The sequence below is a fragment of the Choloepus didactylus genome, chromosome 9 (genome assembly GCF_015220235.1).
Source record: "Choloepus didactylus isolate mChoDid1 chromosome 9, mChoDid1.pri, whole genome shotgun sequence".
NCBI lineage: Eukaryota > Metazoa > Chordata > Mammalia > Pilosa > Megalonychidae > Choloepus > Choloepus didactylus.
The window spans coordinates 40,793,216-40,810,606 of record NC_051315.1 but is presented as its reverse complement, the minus strand read 5'-3'; the positions used below and the strand labels follow the sequence as shown (position 1 = coordinate 40,810,606).

At 38.6% G+C, this 17,391-nt stretch overlaps 1 protein-coding gene across 8 annotated transcripts in view; it reads right to left on the bottom strand.

Moving 5' to 3' along the window:
* FMNL2 (formin like 2) overlaps positions 1–17,391 on the bottom strand; it is a 337,731-nt gene that overhangs the window by 68,034 nt on the left and 252,306 nt on the right. For all 8 annotated transcript variants that reach the window (XM_037849116.1, XM_037849118.1, XM_037849120.1 and 5 more), the window contains exons 7-9: positions 10,339–10,447; positions 7,017–7,093; positions 5,272–5,365 (exon numbers count right to left, since the gene is read on the bottom strand). In XM_037849116.1, coding sequence (XP_037705044.1) covers positions 5,272–5,365; positions 7,017–7,093; positions 10,339–10,447 — 280 coding nt within the window. The remainder of the gene's footprint in view (positions 1–5,271; positions 5,366–7,016; positions 7,094–10,338; positions 10,448–17,391) is intronic.

Genomic DNA, 17,391 nt, shown 5'->3' with positions numbered 1-17,391 from the left:
TTATAAAGGGGTTTCTTTGGTTACGAAGTTACAGTCTTAAGGCCAAAAAGCGTCCAAGGCAAGTCATCAGCAATAGGGTACCTTCAATGAAGAATGACCAATGGCATCTGGAACACCTCTGTTGTCTGGGAAGGCACGTGGCTGGAGTCTTCTTCCTTTGCTCCCAAGTTGTACTTCAACATGGCATTCTCCAAAATGTCTCTTAGCTGCAGCAGTGAGCTCCTTCTTACTGAGCTTTTATAAGGCTCCAGTTAACTAATCAAGACCCAGGCTGAATGGGCAGGGCCACACCTCCATGGAAATTATCTAATCAGAGTTATCACCTACAGTTGGGTGGGTCACATATCCATGGAAACATCCTAATCCAAAGATTCCAACCTAATCAACACTAATATGTCTGCCCCTACAAGACTGCATTAAAGAATAAGGCTTATTCTGGGGGACATTATACAAACCAGAACAACCATCTTCATAAATCTAAAGTGAGGGCTGGTTGATATTCTTAACTTGTAAGTATAGTTTTATGAGCCAGAGGATCACTAGCTCTGGTCCATAATGTTTGAGAGAGAAGAAAAAGCATGACTAACAGACCCCAAATAGTGTTTATGGTGGCTGGGCTTCAAGAGCACAGCGAGTGTCTAGCCACGTTTTAGGAATGCCTGCCCATTTTCCAAGCCTGGTCCTCTAGCCTCCCTGTCAAGTCTGTGCACTTTTCACCATCCTTCCAATCAACCCTTTCCTCTGTATGTTAGAATCAGTTTCTGCTTCTTGCAAACAGACTCTGAATGAATACAAATATCAAAAAGCGACCTTTACTTTCAAACATTTTCTTTCTTTCTTTCTGGTAGACATAATGGTCAAAAATATATTGCCATGCAACTAATCAATTTAGGGACAATGGTTGTATGTCCTTCCACATGGCTAAATCAGCCAATAAGGAAAAACAGATGACTCCTCGTTCTCACCCTGGTCCTCATTTCAGAACCATAAATTTTCATGAGGAAATGTTTCAACACCAAAACCAGATGTATTAATTCCCTTTATTTAAAAAAAAAAAAAAAAAAAAAAAATTAAGAGAAAAGAATTCAAGGAGTGCAATGGTTAGCTTAACGAATTGTCTTTATCTACTCAATACACTCATATTTTCAGGCATGTTATAACCCACATTTGGTACAGGTTTGCCATCAGAATTTAGGTAATCAAAGCTCATTTATCACTATATACAGTGAAGCTATGTATGTGCTTGCTTAGTGACAGCCGGTTTAGGCCCCATCTCCACCAAAAGTAAGGCCTTGGAGTAATATTCTTCCCACCATCAGATACCTTTTAATTGGAGGTGCTCCCTATTTCCTAAACATGTACCCTCAGATGTAACAAGCTATAGCAAGATTCTTTGGGGAAAAAAAATCTGAAAAAAAAATTGAAATTGTTCTGATTCTGAATATTAATTGAAATACAAGAAAATGATGTAACTATACATAAAAAATCTATCAAGAACTGAAAGATATGCTTCAAATTACATTTGAATTAATTAATTAGTGGTAGTCAAATTAGAATGGATTTGTTGGCTCAACAGGGAGAGGCAAAAAAAAAAAAAAAGTCCTGCTACATACTTAAGAGGGGTGGTCTTTAAATTTCCTTTTAGCATCTGCCATATTGCAACAATATGCTTTGCTGTGCTCAGACAATGATCAAAGCCCAAAGGATTGGCTACTCTAAGCTGTATTACTTTATTTGCAAAAAATGGATACTGTTGTCTGATGGTGAGTCCTCCCAGCACAAATGGGGACAATCCCTTCATCCTTCTGAGGAAGATAAATGGAATCCCAACTTACTAAAAGGGATAAAAAGCTTTAAAAGCAATCTTCTTGAGGGCAAAGCCTCTTCTTTGGTCCAACTCCCTGGTATTCTGCTATCTTGTAAGGTACACCCTTTACCCCAGGTGGCTCAAGGGTATAAAATCACTGACCCCAACCCTGTCTGCACACACATCACACTTCACAAGGACAACTTTTGCTAAGCAGGAACAGCTGGCTCCCACACCTTCCTAGAGCCAAAAAATTCCAATGACATTTTGGCTACAAAGACTGAAGAGGACTCCCTTCACCAAGACATCTAAGGAAAAAAAAAACAAAAACCAAACCTCACACACAAAGATGGGAGAGAAAGAAAAGAGGGAAGGATTTAAAGACTTGGTACTATGTTGGACATGACATTTTTTAAAAAAGCAAGATTAACAAAAAGTAACACTTTTCCATTGTGAGACTGGACAGATAAAATAGGTTGATGCTCTTTGGACCTATCCATAGGAACAAAGTTTCTCAGAGACATGCCCTTGCCTTGCCCTCATCCCCAGGGCAGTTAGGATGACCCCATTTGCTTGGTCTACATGCACACCACAATCTGAGGATAAGGCAAGGCGAGAGCACACGCAGGACAGCTCGGTGTCCTTTCTCCCACCATGGTGTGGTTTCTCTTCGATGCAAATGCCTATGCCAAGGAGAATCAGAGTCTAAACACCCACCCTCACTCAATACGACAGAAATAAGGTAGATTTCAATTAAAGCTCTAAAAACTGAGACTCAAAAATTAATTTAGTTCTCATTACTACTAGTAAGCTTATTAGATTTAGTAGGATTACTTTTTCTTTTTTAAACTAAGTACACCTTAAGCCCTAAGTGGCTATACCATATGATTCTGACACCAGATAGTTAACCCTCAATTCTGCAAGTATCTGTCAGCCCACTATGCATAAGAAAGGCAATCTTATCTAAGAGAAAACAAAATTAACATTCATCTCATAAAGTGCTGGCTTTAACTAATACTGACTCTACTGAAATGTATTTTTAGGACATAATTTGTCCTGCAGTATAATCAGATGCCTGATATAATATGAATCATATTATATCAAAGGTCACTATTAATTGTATAAATACTTCCAGTGTGGAAAAGACTCAGAATATATTATTTTAAAATATGACCTAATGATAGAGTTTGCAAAGATTTGGGAGTTATATTAGCTGAACATGCTGTTTCTCTTTCATTTTAGACTCATTCTCCCAAACATACCTCTCCTTATTTATAAATGCAAACTTTGAGTATTCATATATGATATCTAAAAACAGCAGTCATATATTCTCGTATCTTGTCTTGGAACCCAGAATATAAATGTAACGATTCACTTTTATTCCTTATTTCTTGGAGCCCAGATATTGTTTCACTCTCACTGGGGCTGAATATATAAGAGCCAGTATCTGGTTGGTATCGACAAAATGGGTGGTACCAGATCTCAAAGGAATGATGGAGGGGAGGGGAGGCAATGCAAATAAAGGAGTAGGACGAGTATTTTCCTTTTTCACATCTTTGAAGCTTCCGGGTCTATGTATAGAATTATGGGGTCACTCTTGGGTACATCTGGCAGCTAGGGAAGTAAGTCTCATTAAGGGAGGCCCTAACACCCCTGTTCTAATTTGTATTTCCCTCAGGAGATTCACTCAAACCTGGTCCCAAACATCCCCACAGTTTCATGAAAGGAGCTTTTAGGTTGAGGAACACCAAATCCTCATCCTGGTTCTGCCACTTACCTAGCTCCGTAGCCATGGGTAAACAATGCTTTTGAATTTTAGTTTACTCTTCTATAAAATGGAGATATGAATACTTGTCACAGATGTTATTATAGAATCAAATGACTTCCTGTGTGTACCTGGCACAGACCCTGGCATATAGCAGGTCCTCAACAAATACTAAGTGGGTTCTACTCCAGAGGATCTTGGGAAAGATAAGACACACTCCAGAAGTATCTCTGAAATTCTTGAGCCTTAACCCAGAAGCATTTGGAATCAAATGGAATTGCAAAGATAAGGCATAACTTGGCTGGGGATCCTTCTGTAACCTGGGCTTTTGCATGCCTTCAATGTTCTCCAAGGACTACCTTTGTCATTTCCCACATCTAAGTAACTTCAGATATTAGGCAGACACTGGGGTTGTGAAGAGGTACTCTTCAGGACCATGCAATACTGTACAATACCACTATGCCGGTTTGAAACTGTTATGTGCCCCAGGGAAAACTATGTTCTTTTAATCCACTCTTGTGGGTGCAGACATATTGTGGGTGGGACTCTTTTGATGAGATTACTTCCACAGAGATGCGGCCCAGCCCATTCAACCATTCAAGGTGGGTCTTAATGTGTTTACTGGTGCCTCTATGAGAGGATGAAAGGCAGAGAGAAAACGTCCAGAGACATTTTGGAGACAGCTGTTGAAACCAGAACCAGAAGAGAAGCTACAAGATGAAATCCAGAGTTTGCCCTGGGGAAGCTAAGAGAGGACCCCAGATGCTTGGAGAGAAACAAGCAAGGTGCACAGGAGCTGAGAGAGAGAAGCTAAGACAGAAGCCCAGAGACATTTTGGAGAAAGCCACGGAAACCAGAAGCTAACCCCAGGAGAGGCCCAGCAGACTTCAGCCACTTGTCTTCCCATGTGATGAGGAACCCCAGGTGCCATGGGCCTTTCCTCCGAGAACGTATCCTCTTGTTAAAGCCTTAGTTTGGACACTTTTATGGCCTTAGAACTGTAAATTCGTAACCTAATAAATCCCCTTTATAAAAGCCAATCCATTTCTGGTATTTTGCAATTTCAGCAGCTTTAGCAAACCAGAACAACCAAGGAAATTGGCTATTATTTCAGTCTTGATACTCTGGAGGGGAATCTTTGGCATCATGTTATCTGTTTCCTCTTTTTTTAGTCATTTAGTCTCCACTTTCAACTATGCATGACATTGGCTTATTGTTTGCCTGTGACAGGACCACATGTTTAAGATTAGAAACTTCTAAAATCTGCATCAGTATTTATTTCATAGGCTGTTCATAACATCCAGCAGAGCAATGACAACAAATAGGATTTGAGAAAAGTAATTATAATGAAACAGATCATAAAATTTACATGATAGATGATCAAGTATCAACCCTACTGAAAACCATATACATGTAACAAAATCTGTTTTCAAACTGGTTACTCCATATCTTCCAAAGGAAAATGAGTCATGCAAGTATTTTTAACTTATCCTGGAAATGAGGCACCAAAGAAGCATAATCTATCCATTTAAGATATTTAGACAAAGTTTATTACTTCCCATTCAGCAACATGTTAGAAAATTAATTATTACAATCCTTAGGCCCTAGAGTAAATGAAAGGGGAAATCATTCTGTTCAAAGATGGCCAATTATAACATATTTGTGTGCTCATTCTTTTAAAAACTATAGAATATCCTACCTCCTTAAAGTTATCAAATGCTGATAAAATGATTTCATGTCCGCCTCTGACAAGACAAACAGCTGCCAACAGTTCTAAGACAAGGGCTTTTGTTCTGTCAAAACAAGAAGAAAAAAGAAAAAGACAAATCAATGAAAGTGCCTTGATGAATTGACTCTTCCTTTTAGGATGGATATGGTAATAAATTATTTTGTATACTTGGTATGTTTTTTTAAACCTTTTTCTAACTAAGGTATAACTACATCAAGATACGTTTTTAAACCTTGACTAATTTCTAAATATGTGGTCTGAGGCAGCAAATTTGGAAAGCATGTTTTCCACTCACAAAATTACAAACTACTAATGAAAACAGATTCTGAGACTAGGCTCTTAGCCCTATCATCAGATGACTCAGTACAAAATGGTTGAAAAATTTTATTGATGAGCCAAAGACAATGAGTACATGGAAATGTGCAGGAAAACAACCACTGGTTAAATATTTTCTCTAGCTTTTAGAGCCAGAGCCATAACTTTTGCCTAAAAAGTTCAAAATCAACTGAAAATGTACTACATTTCAAATCTGATCATTTGCAGATAGTGCCATAAAAATCCCCTATGGAGATGGAAGTTTCTATCATTTATTCTTCCTATGCAGGAGATCCAAAAGGAACTGGAATACAGCTGTGCTAACACAAGAGTATATTCTCTGACTTAAGAAAACAAAGTGTTATCTAAATATTTTTGGAAGGAGAAAACCTAGAGATACATTCTAAGTTTTCAAATACAATGCCAAGTATAGCATTGTTTCTTCATCATAAGGCCACTTAAGTATTTCATCTTCATTCTGGAATAAAAGGGATTGCCAACCTCTAAACAAAGACCTTCCTAATATTCCACAATGTCAATTGTCTTAAGAAAAATAAATAATGACTTCCCTGTAGGGGAAGGCAGGAAGAGAAACACATGACTATCAGGGATTCCAGTAAACTAAGGAAGCAATTCCAAAGTTGTAAAGCTTTAATCAGGTGATGTTTGAAATATTTCAATAGGAACTTTACAGTTTTGCAATGTGTTCCAAATCAGAAAGGACCTAATTTATAATCATATTTTTGAAGTGAAGTAATGGTTTCCAGATAGTCAGTTTATACAGAAGTATCTGATGAAAGTTAATTACAGGTTTGAAATGCAGAATGTCTCACGAGAATGGGAAACACATTAGAATAACTAAAATAAGTTGATGAAGACATGCTTTTGGAGGTAATCTGTGATGTGAAAAAACACAAACTGCTGACCTTTACAGGAAGATGAATATGAGGAAACCTACATACATAGGTTTTGTTGTTGTTTGTTTGGTAGTGAAAGCTACACAAGTAAAGGCAATTAGTGAAGTGTGGCTGAGGAAGGTGGTTTTAGAAAGCTTTCTGCAGTAATTGGTATAGCGAAGTCTTTAACAAGAACCTACCAGCCCATGAATCCTGGCAAGCTCACCTCATCCTCGCCACCAAATTTAGCCCGAAGGGTGTTGATAAATAGTCTTTGAAAGAAAAGAAAGCTTGAGGAGAAGAGTGACAGGCCAGAGCTGTCACCTGCTGCTGACCTCTGCCACTTTTAAGAATGCAATTTGGCTAAATTGCCAAGGAGTCTACAGCCAGTCTTATTCCCGAGTCACACTTGAAAGTTTCCAAACTCTAACTCGGTTACACGTTGATTACCTCTCTCTGCTTTCCCTAGTTTGATACAGACTTGTACGTCAGAAATCATCTTACCTGGGATTCTTGTTGTTCAAGCTTAGTGCAATCTCATTGACGGCATGTGGATGAGACATGACCATGTTGAAACCATACTGAAATTAATGTAGAAAAAACGAAGCATTAGGAGTCAAGTTAGGGGACTGTGAACGTCAATTAAAAAACACAAAAAACTTGAAGTTTCCATCTAATGTAATCTATACCATAAAAAATACATTTATGTTTCTAGCACATCAGACTAAACATATTTCACTAACAAAAAAATCTAGGAATGATGGAATTATCAAGGGACTGTATTTCCACTCTTTTAAAATGAGCTGCATGTTGTTTCTCTTTTTTATAATGGTGAAAACTTCTCAGAGACTCTGGCCCAGTGATTCTCAACTCTAGCTGTTCATAAGAGTCAATTTGGAAGAATAAAAAAAATGAAATGCTGATTCTCTAGGTCCTACTCTAGGCAATTTAATCTGAATCTTAAGGATGGGGCCATGGCACATGAACTTTTTTTAGAAGTTTCCAGGGTGACTGTACTGTGCAGCCAGAAGTGATAACCACTGCACCTACTCTCTCTTCTGGCAGTGATTAGCAGGACCAAGAGCTCAGGAAAACCTGCATTGCTCTGAAGCACATCACCTCACCCTTCCATTCAAAAAAGGAAGTTCAATAACAGGCACAAGAAGCGTTGTTGATTCTGCTGAGTTGAGACATTAATCCTATACTCACTCGCAGCTCAAGACCTTACTTCTTTTACAATGAGCAAATATAAGCAATCAGAAAAAACATCCAAAAGCTCCTGCCACCATACCAACCCGCCTACACAGATCCGTGTTTTACCTCCACACCTCTTCCTAAAGATGAACTGCCCCAGGCTCCAATCTAGGGCCAACCCCTTCATTTCAGTACTTGCTCCTATTTCCCTCTCACCTACTCAAGAATATACATGCTCCAGCAATTCTCCTTAGCTCCCATTTTTTTCTCTGTATTGATTCATTAGCATAAAAACATGATGCAAATTCTCTCATCTTTAATAACAACAAACTTCTCTTGACCTCACAATTTGAGCATTTCTCTGCCATCGTTACAGCAAAACTCCTCCAAACACTCGGTCTCCAATCTCTCTCCTCTTGCTGTCTCTTGAAACCACCCCAACCAGGCATTTCATCCCCACCACTCCAATGAAACTAGTCATGCAAAGATTACCAATGACCTCCACTCTGCTAAAGCCTACAGCCACTCTCACTCCTCATATTACATGACTTATCAACAGCGTTTGACACAGTTGAGCATCGCCTTCTCCTTGAAACATTTGCTTCACTTGGCTCCTACCTTCCTGGCCACTCTGTCTCTCTAGCTGGGTTTTCCTCATCTCTTTGAGAACTAAACAGAGCCTTAGGGTTCATATTTTAGAACCTCTGTGTTTCTCTGTGGCTGTCATTCATTCTCCTGGCTTTATATATCATCTATATGCTAATAAATCCCAAATTTGTATCTCCAGATACAAGACCACAGACTTGGACTCCAGACTGCTACACCCAACCACATACTTAAGATCTCTACTTGGATGTCTAATGGACATCTCAAAAGTTAACATCTCCCAAATAGAACTCCTACTCATCGCTCCCAAATCTGTTCTTCCTGAAGCCTTCTCTACCTTAGTAGATGGCAACTCCATCTTACAGGTGCCCAGGCCAAAATCCTCGGGGCCATCATCCACTCCTTGTCTTCTCCCTCACCACATAACCAATGCTATTGCCTTTACCATCAAACTAAAACAAGAATGGGTCCTTCTATCCTCATCTTTACTCCTAGGATCCCATTTCACGCCACCATCAGTGCTCACCCCAACTATTGCAAAAGCTCCTGCTCACCTTACCCCAAACCTAAAGTTAATTCTAAATACAGAACCTAGTGTGACTGTGTTAAAATGCAAAGGCCAGATCAAGCTTTTCCTCAGAACCCCTCAGAAGCTTTCCACTTTTAGTAAAGCCAATTTCCTTTCATGGGCCTTTACTAAAGCCTTACACAATCAGGCTCCCTGGTACTTCTGATTTCACCTTCAACTCTTTGCCTCCTACTCATTCTCTTGCAGCCACCCTGGTCTGCTTTCTCCACCTTGAGCATACTAGACACATTCCTGCTTCAGGGACTGTGCACGTGCCCTTCTCTCTTCTATCTGCTTAGACTCTTCTTTCCCCAATATCCCCTACCTTGTTCCCTCACTCAAGTTGAGACTAAACATTATCTTCTCAGTAACTCTTTCTCGGCTGCTCGATTTAAAACTGCACACAGATTTTCAGCACTTGTTGTTCCTATTCTTCATTATTTTTTCAACAGTTCTCAGTGGTGGGTCTCTGGAACCAGCCTTCCTGGGTTCAAATCTGGACTCTACCATTTATTAGCTATATGACCTTGGGCACATTACTTAACTTCCCTGGGTCTCGGTCTCCTCGACAGTGAAATAGGTCGAGCAATATTACCAATCTCACAAGACTGTTACAAGGTTTAAATGAGTTAATAGGTTTAAAAGTACCAGACCTGAAGAAAGTATTTTGAAAGTGCATAGGGAACACTAAATATTATACCAATTTATTTATAGTCTGTCTCTCCTCACTAGAAAATAAGTTTTATGGGGACCATATTTAGTAGGTGCTCAAAAAACTATTCACTGATTGAAAGAAAGGAAAATGCATGTTTCCTTCTTAAATTCAATTCAGCACTTTTACGTTGGGTGTGAACTCAAACAATGGCCCTCCACCTATGTCTGTATTTTCCATCTCTACCTGGACCTACCTATAGCACCTGAATTATTGGAAACCAAATCTTATTTTTAAATTTGAAGTATGTTTATCTAATTCTTATACCTGATTTGCTTATCTAATTACACTTTTTAACCTGTCACTTCCTCCAGGTGTAATTTCCACTATGTTGCTGGGATTAACTCAACCCACTTCTCAGAGCTGGGGTCAGCCTGCATTACAGTTCCCTACTTGTAACAGGAACCTCCAGGTGCTTCTTATAAAGCCTGCTCAAGTCCCCTACTGCTCTCAGCCAGGGTCTTAGTTTTTAATGGTCACAAACATTTACTAACCATTTAGGCAAGTTTATCACAGTGGACGGGAGGGGTCTTTTCTTTAAATACTTTATAAAACATAAATGCTAAGTAAAATTTGAGGGTTGTGAATTAAATCTCAGTCATTCAAATGAACCAGAATGTTCTTTTTTCAATATCTTCTCATAAATCCTGATATTTAGTTTAAATAGAATGATAAGAAACCAAAGAGAACAAGATCTGAGTCTGACTAATTCAGATTGTTTTCAAGGACCAGAAAAACAAACATACCTGATAATTCATGATGGCACGTAAACACATGATACAGACATGTACGTCATCTTTTTTACTCACTAATCTTGAATTTTTCAGGGTTCTTCTGCTTGGCAAAGTATTATATCTACAAATAAAAAAGGAAACTTCTATAATACTATACATAAATTTCTTAGTGTAGCACATTCACTTATAAAATGGACATTTTTCTCTATCTTTACCTGTACCTACATTAGGACTGTAGTTCAAAAGCACCAAGGACAAACCCACCACCACAAAGTCAACTCCACAGACTGCACAGCCAAGACCATTCTATGAATTGTTTATCATCTTGTCTGATCAGATCAGATATCCATGGACCATGAAATGAAATCCCACTCACAGTATGTAATAAATCAGATCACACATGAGATTTATTAACAATCCTAGGCTCCCAATCTGTAAGTCATGTTAGAGTTGCAGAGGCGATCTGAAGCAAGAGGCATAGTGAGTTAACCTGCACCAACTAGGGAGGGGGTGACGCTTAGCTTATACGATCATCTGTCTGGACTCTAACTGTACCTTTCCATTACTGGTCTCAGGAGTCCCTGCTTCGGACCTTAAGCTTAAGCAAGATAATTCATTAGCAACTCGGAGATCAGCTGTGATGGTAGACCCTAAAACTTTAAACAGTTTGCAAATGCCTTCACAGTTCCATCTCTCACCCAAATCTGGTATGACAGCTGAAACTTAGATGGAAATATGCCAGTCCTTCAAGGGGTTAAGATGTTTCAGTGTGAGAACTCATTCCATAGACCCTACATAGCTAAACACTCTGCTATTAAATTCTCCTTTATGGAGGTTTATCAGAGCCTGCAAGTAGTAAAGCAGTGACTGTAACATGATGAAAGTAGAAGAGATGACACTACTGAGAGCTTCAATACAGATGACACTGAGAACTTCCAAACGAGCTTTAAATTACTGCCTCGCAGCAGAAACATGGATTATTCTTCCACGCAATTCCATGGCTTTATTTTTAAAAGCAGATTTCAAAAAGTTGTTAACTACTTTCCTGTAGTCAATGGCAGAAATGTTCCACAAAATAGGTCATAGTCCTTCCTTCTGAACTGAATTAAAAAATTTAAAGGCAGGCATTATTAATATTAACATTCTTTCAAAAGTCCCACAAACAGAGGTCAGGAGTTGAAAACTGAATGGACAGATTTGTCTAAAATTCCTCAGCTGGGCAGCCCTTTGTTTTTGTTTTTGCAATTTCATTGAAATATATTCACACACCACACAGTAATACAAAGTGTACAATCAATAGTTCACAGTATCATCATATAGTTGTGCATTCATTACCACAATCAATTTTTTAAACATTTTCATTACTCCAAGAGATGAAAATGTAAATAATAAAAATAAAAGTACAAAAGAGCACCCAAAACATCTCATACTCCTCTTCCCCTGCTATTATTAATTTACTTTTTGTCCCCCTTTTTCTACTCATCTGTCCATACCCCGGATAAAGGGAGTATGAGCCACAATGTTTTCACAATCACACAGTCACACCATATAAGCTACATAGTTATGCAATTGTCCAAGAATCAAGGATACTGGATTGCAGTTCAATAGTTTCAGGTATTTCATTCTAGTTATTCTAGTACACTAATAACTAAAAAGGGATACCTATAAAATGCATAAGGATAATCTCCAGAATGACCTCTCAATCCATTTGAAATCTCTCAGACACTGAAACTTTTGTTTCATTTCTGTTCCCCCTTTTGGTCAAGAAGGCTTTCTCAATCCCACAATGCTGGATCCAGGCTCATCCCCGGGAGTCATTTCCCACGTTGCCAAGGAGATTTACACCTCTGGGAGTCATATCCCATGTAGGAGGTAGGGCAGTGGGTTTATCTGCAGAGTTGGCTTAGAGAGAGAGGCCACATCTGAGCAACAAAAGACATTCTCTAGGGGTGACTCTAACGCACAATTATAAGTAGGCTTAGCCTTTCCTTTGCAGTCAAGCTTCATAAGGGCAAGCCCCAAGATTGAGGGCTAGGCCTACTACAAATGGTAGTTCCCAGTGCTTGTGAGAACATCAGGAATCCACAGGTGGGGAAGTTTAATATTTTAAATTTTTCCCCAGTCTCTCAAGGGGGCTTTGCAAATACATTTTTATTCTCTGCCCAAATTACTCCGGGATCGTCCTGGGGCTTCATGCTAACCTGTACAAACCAACAAGATCTCACCCCCTATTCCTTTGACTGGACAATTTTTTCTAGTGTGATTCATAATTTTTTATTGTCTAGGCATCTGGTTTCCTTGATTTCCCGTCAGTTTCCCCAGAGCAGAAGGACCCAGCAGGTAGCTCTTGTCAGCCAGCAGCTCCCCACTGGCGTAAAAAGGTGCATTGCCTCTCATTCTCAGTAGACCATGTCCCTGCCAGGGGCTGAGAGTGTCAGAAGCCAAGCTTAAGTTGTTTCTGTTTTGATTAGTTTTGTTTTGTTTTCCCCAGGCCCTAGGGTCTGAGTTCTCTGAGGGAGGGCAGCCACTTGAGCTGGGCTCCGCCTCCCCTTTTCTTAGGGAAGATAAGCCCTGCAGGGATTTATCTCCTACATTTGATTTCTTCCTTTATCTCCCTATCTTAACTCTACCCTTTCCTGGATCAACACTGACAACCAAAAATGTCTGAGGCTTTCCAGTGGGCTACTTAGAATGGGATTTAAAAAAAGAAAAAAGAAAGAAATCCCTTTTTCAGAGCCAGTACCCAGCCCCTCAGTTACCAGACAAAAACCAGAGTTGGTGTCTGGTTCTGTGTGCACCCCTTTTCACAGTACACAGCCCTTTTTCAGCACTCTGAGTTCAGCTGACTCCAAAAGCCTCTGTTTTATTTATTTACATCTTTTTTTTTTCCATCAGCCCCACCTCCTCTCTGCCAGGAGAAGCCTCTGGGTTCCTTTCCTGCTTGTTCTGGATTTATTTGTGCTTATAGCTTGTATTCAGTAGTACAAATTTATTAAATAAAATCGCAGTTAGAGCTTTGTTGAGCTACCTTCCCTTCCTCCTAGCAGACTGCTTCTTTTTCCCACAGGGAAGTGTTTCAGCTCAGCCTGCAATGCTGGTGGGAGAAGTGTGCCAGCTCCACAGTTTGGGGAGTTTTACTTACAATTCTTATGTTGAGATCTCAGCTGTTCCACCCATACTAGACTGGAGTATGATATGTGTTTGGTCACAGATGTCCCCCAACAGTTGTTCCAGACTATTTACTAGTTGTTTCTGGCTATATGCTAGCTTTTCCAGAGGACTAACTAAATTCCACACCTCCCTATTCCATCATCTTGCCCCACCTCCTGAGCAGCCTTTTTTAATTTGTTTTTCTCCTTAAAATCTCTCAAACAGGGAAAAACGATTATTCTTTCACATACGCCTACTATTGAGTCAAATAAATTTTTGAAAAGCTCTTCTATAAGTCAGTTGCCTCAGTAAATCTGAATGTGAAGAAACTTAGTCTGATCATGCTAGAAGAAGGCTTTTATTCAAGGACTTTCTGCTTTATTCGCACTTGGAAATAAAATTTCAGCAATGCAAGTTTGTCTGATTCAGTTCTGAATGCAAAACCAAAGAAGTTGAGGTTAAGGAAATAAATTCAGATTTTGGTGAGCTGACCAATATCAACATCTAAAATACAACTTTAAAATGTGTCGTTAGGCCATAACCACAGACTGAGAATGATTGCTAACATACTTCTTGGATGTCTCACAAACATTGGGACGTCTTCAAACAGTAACCACAAGGCCAGTCTCACCCAAGCATATGTGATCTTAGCCTACAATTGAAGTTCTTTCCATTCTTCTACTTTTCTTAATTTATTTTAACCTCAGTTTTGTATTTCTTTAGCGGAATCACTTGTTAGATACACAATAGCTTATAGAGATAGTTTTCATTTTTAATTGAATGTGATATTACTGATTGAAAAAGTCATCCACGGGAGGGGAGGGGAGAGGAGCGGAGGAGGGAGGGAGGGAGGGAGGGAGGAAGGAAAGAAAGAAAAGAAAAGAGAAGAGAAGAGAAGAGAAGAGAAGAGAAGAGAAGAAAAGAAAAGAAAAGAAAAGAAAAGAAAAGAAAAGAAAAGAAAAGAAAAGAAAAGAAAAGAAAAAAGAAAAGAAAAGAAAAGAAAAAAGGTGGTTTCATTAGAACCAGTTGCCCTTGGCTAAATGATAATTATGTGAAGCAATAACTGCAGAAGACATACTGACTAAAGTAAACTTCTCTTTCATGGAGATGGGATAAATCACTCTACAAAGTGCTATATTTCTGCATCACTTCCAAACAAATTCCAATTATTCCAGCAGGTAGATTAAATTTGTACATTTAGTGATATTTCCCAGCACTCAATTACATCACTAGAGTTCACCTAAGAGCTGCTAAGAAACATGGCAGTTTCCTTCCTTTTATTTATTGATCCAATTCTTAAGCTATACTGTAGTAAGTCCTTTTCTAAGAAGCCAAGATGTCTTGGTCATTATAATGCAGAAACCAGCAAAAATTAATTAATTAGAATAATATTCTACTTGCTAATTACTGACACAAAAGGCTTCTCTATCTGTTGTAATAGGTAGTTAATCCCAAATATATTTTCTGGACCAACATTTAAAATATATTTAACATGAAATGCCACATGTATAGTTATTTAAGGATTTGGATATATTTAAGCAATTAATATTTAAACAATATTTAAAGAGTTTATTAAATATACAATACATAAATGTCAATAAATTTAAACAATGAGTATTTTATTTATTAATGATATTCTATGCTCAAAAGCAATAGAGCTAAGCTGTTTTCTAAAGTGTACGGTATTTGGCTTAAAAACTATTTTTCTCCAATTTTTGGTTGATACAAAAGTGGAGGGGGAACTAAAGGCAACATTTGACTTCATATGTTTAAAATCATAGCACTGATAGCTGAATGGGATCTAAAAGATCATTTACTCCAAACCTTTCTTTATACAGATGAGAAAACTGAAGCCCAAAGAAATCATGTCCTCATGACAAGTAAGAACTAGAGAAGAGACAAAAACCAGACTGAGCCCCAAGTCCCTGCACTGGAATTAAGGGCAGTCACATTCTACAAATTGCTTCTCCATCTGATTCATGGACAATCTGTCAGGTTATCATGTGAACAAGCTACCACCCACAGTCATACGTGCTGGTTTGTCCTTTGTCAATTGTTCATATCCTGTCATCCTGACAGAGTTTTCTGCTTCAGTTTTAATCGGTGTCATTTTTCACCCTCAATAATTATTTCACTACGCAGGATTAAGGCTCAGCTTGCTGAGAACAAGCAGCATCTGAGCATCTCCCTCAGAGCACAGTGGCAGAGCTGTGAGGTCAGGATAACCATCCTTCACTTCCAGACCCAGAGGTCTCCTGCCCGAGGCCAGCACACTTTCATTTGCTCCAAGAGACGAAGTGCTTCCTCTCGGCCCTTCTCATTCTGCTAAATCTTAACAAACCAATATTTTCTTTCTTCAAATCTTCATCCTTCCAGGATCTACTGTTTCACTTTCTAAGCTTAGGGGGGAAAGTAAGATCTCTTGACAATTTACAGGAAATTTTGCTCTTTATTTTGGAATTCTCATTCTAAAATAAGAGTCTCCTGTTAAGTAAATGCACACTGATAAATGGCATAATTCTTTACCTCAAAATACAAAGTGTTTTCAAAGGACTCCATTTAGGATTGCCTTAAATCTACAAGGCTAAATTTTAAGGAGTGTATGGTGGGTTAGCATTTGCATGAGTCTACCCCTCAGCATGTACATGTTATGGAATTTGATAATCTGTAATTAGATATTTGACTTATTCGCTTTAATTATCATCTGAGTAAATTATTACCTTTTTTTGGTTTGAGACAGGTTTTTAATTCAGTTCCAATGCACAGTGTTAATAGTGTCTAATAAACACTTCCCTGTGGAGACAGTTTTAATAATTCCCTCAAGTTGACACTAAATACCTGTAATGGAATTAGACCAAGTTAACAATTTATTGGCTCCAGTTTACCACAATATAGGCATCTGCACAAGGCAAGCAATCTAGGAGAACTGGCCCCTGGTACTCTCCTTGTGTTCTCCATCTGTCAAAGAAATCAAATCAAATCTTTGGTTTAAGTCCCAAAACTGGTTTTGTTAAGCATCTACTGTGTGTGCTGAGAAAATGACAGATAAAAACGTTGCTTCTGCCTTTGAAGGCTCGCCATCTAGTTTAGGAACAATACATATGTACATAGATAGCCCTTTTACTAAGATATTCTCTGTCCACCCTCAAGCCCCAGCCCATCCCTACCATTGCATTTGGCAAAATGATGCACAATATGGTGTGTAAGATGAGGTCAATAACAAACATTATACATACACAGTGCAGTACAGTGGAGTGCTTGTAGCCACACTTTCACAAATGAAAATGGTTTTTTGCAAATCATCATACATAAAATCACAATATAGTCAACTTTTTCTCAGTCAAGCCAGATTTGGCTGGCTTCATACAGATTATTGATAACTGTCTCTAGGCACATGAACACTGGTTTTTAGCTAGAACTCTAACTTAAGAGCTAAATATAAAACAAATAGAAAAAATGTGGGAGGAGTGCCATAAAGGTGACATGAACATGATTAAACATAAAATACTTCCAATGCAGACGTAAAATACACCTATCTCGTGTTTCTTTGAATAGTGGGATTACAAGATACTTCCATTCATTATTTTCATCTATATTTTAAATTTTCTACAATGGACATGTAATACTCAATAAGGAAAAAAAAGTTGCCTAAAAAAGCTAACTCTATTAGATGCTCTAGGTTTAGATCTGCCTTAAGATGGAGGGCTAACTAGATTTTGTGATCATAATGCTCTTTCCACCTTTATCACTCTACAGATGTTTCCTAAGAGGGCTCTTTAAATAGAGAGATGGTCCAGTTCTACCGCGATAAAGCAAAGTTGTGGGTTTCTGTGATGAGCCCAAACCCTACCACAAGACAGAAGATAAAAGAACTGAGTATCATCAGAGAACCTAATCCTTGAAAATCTTATTCCC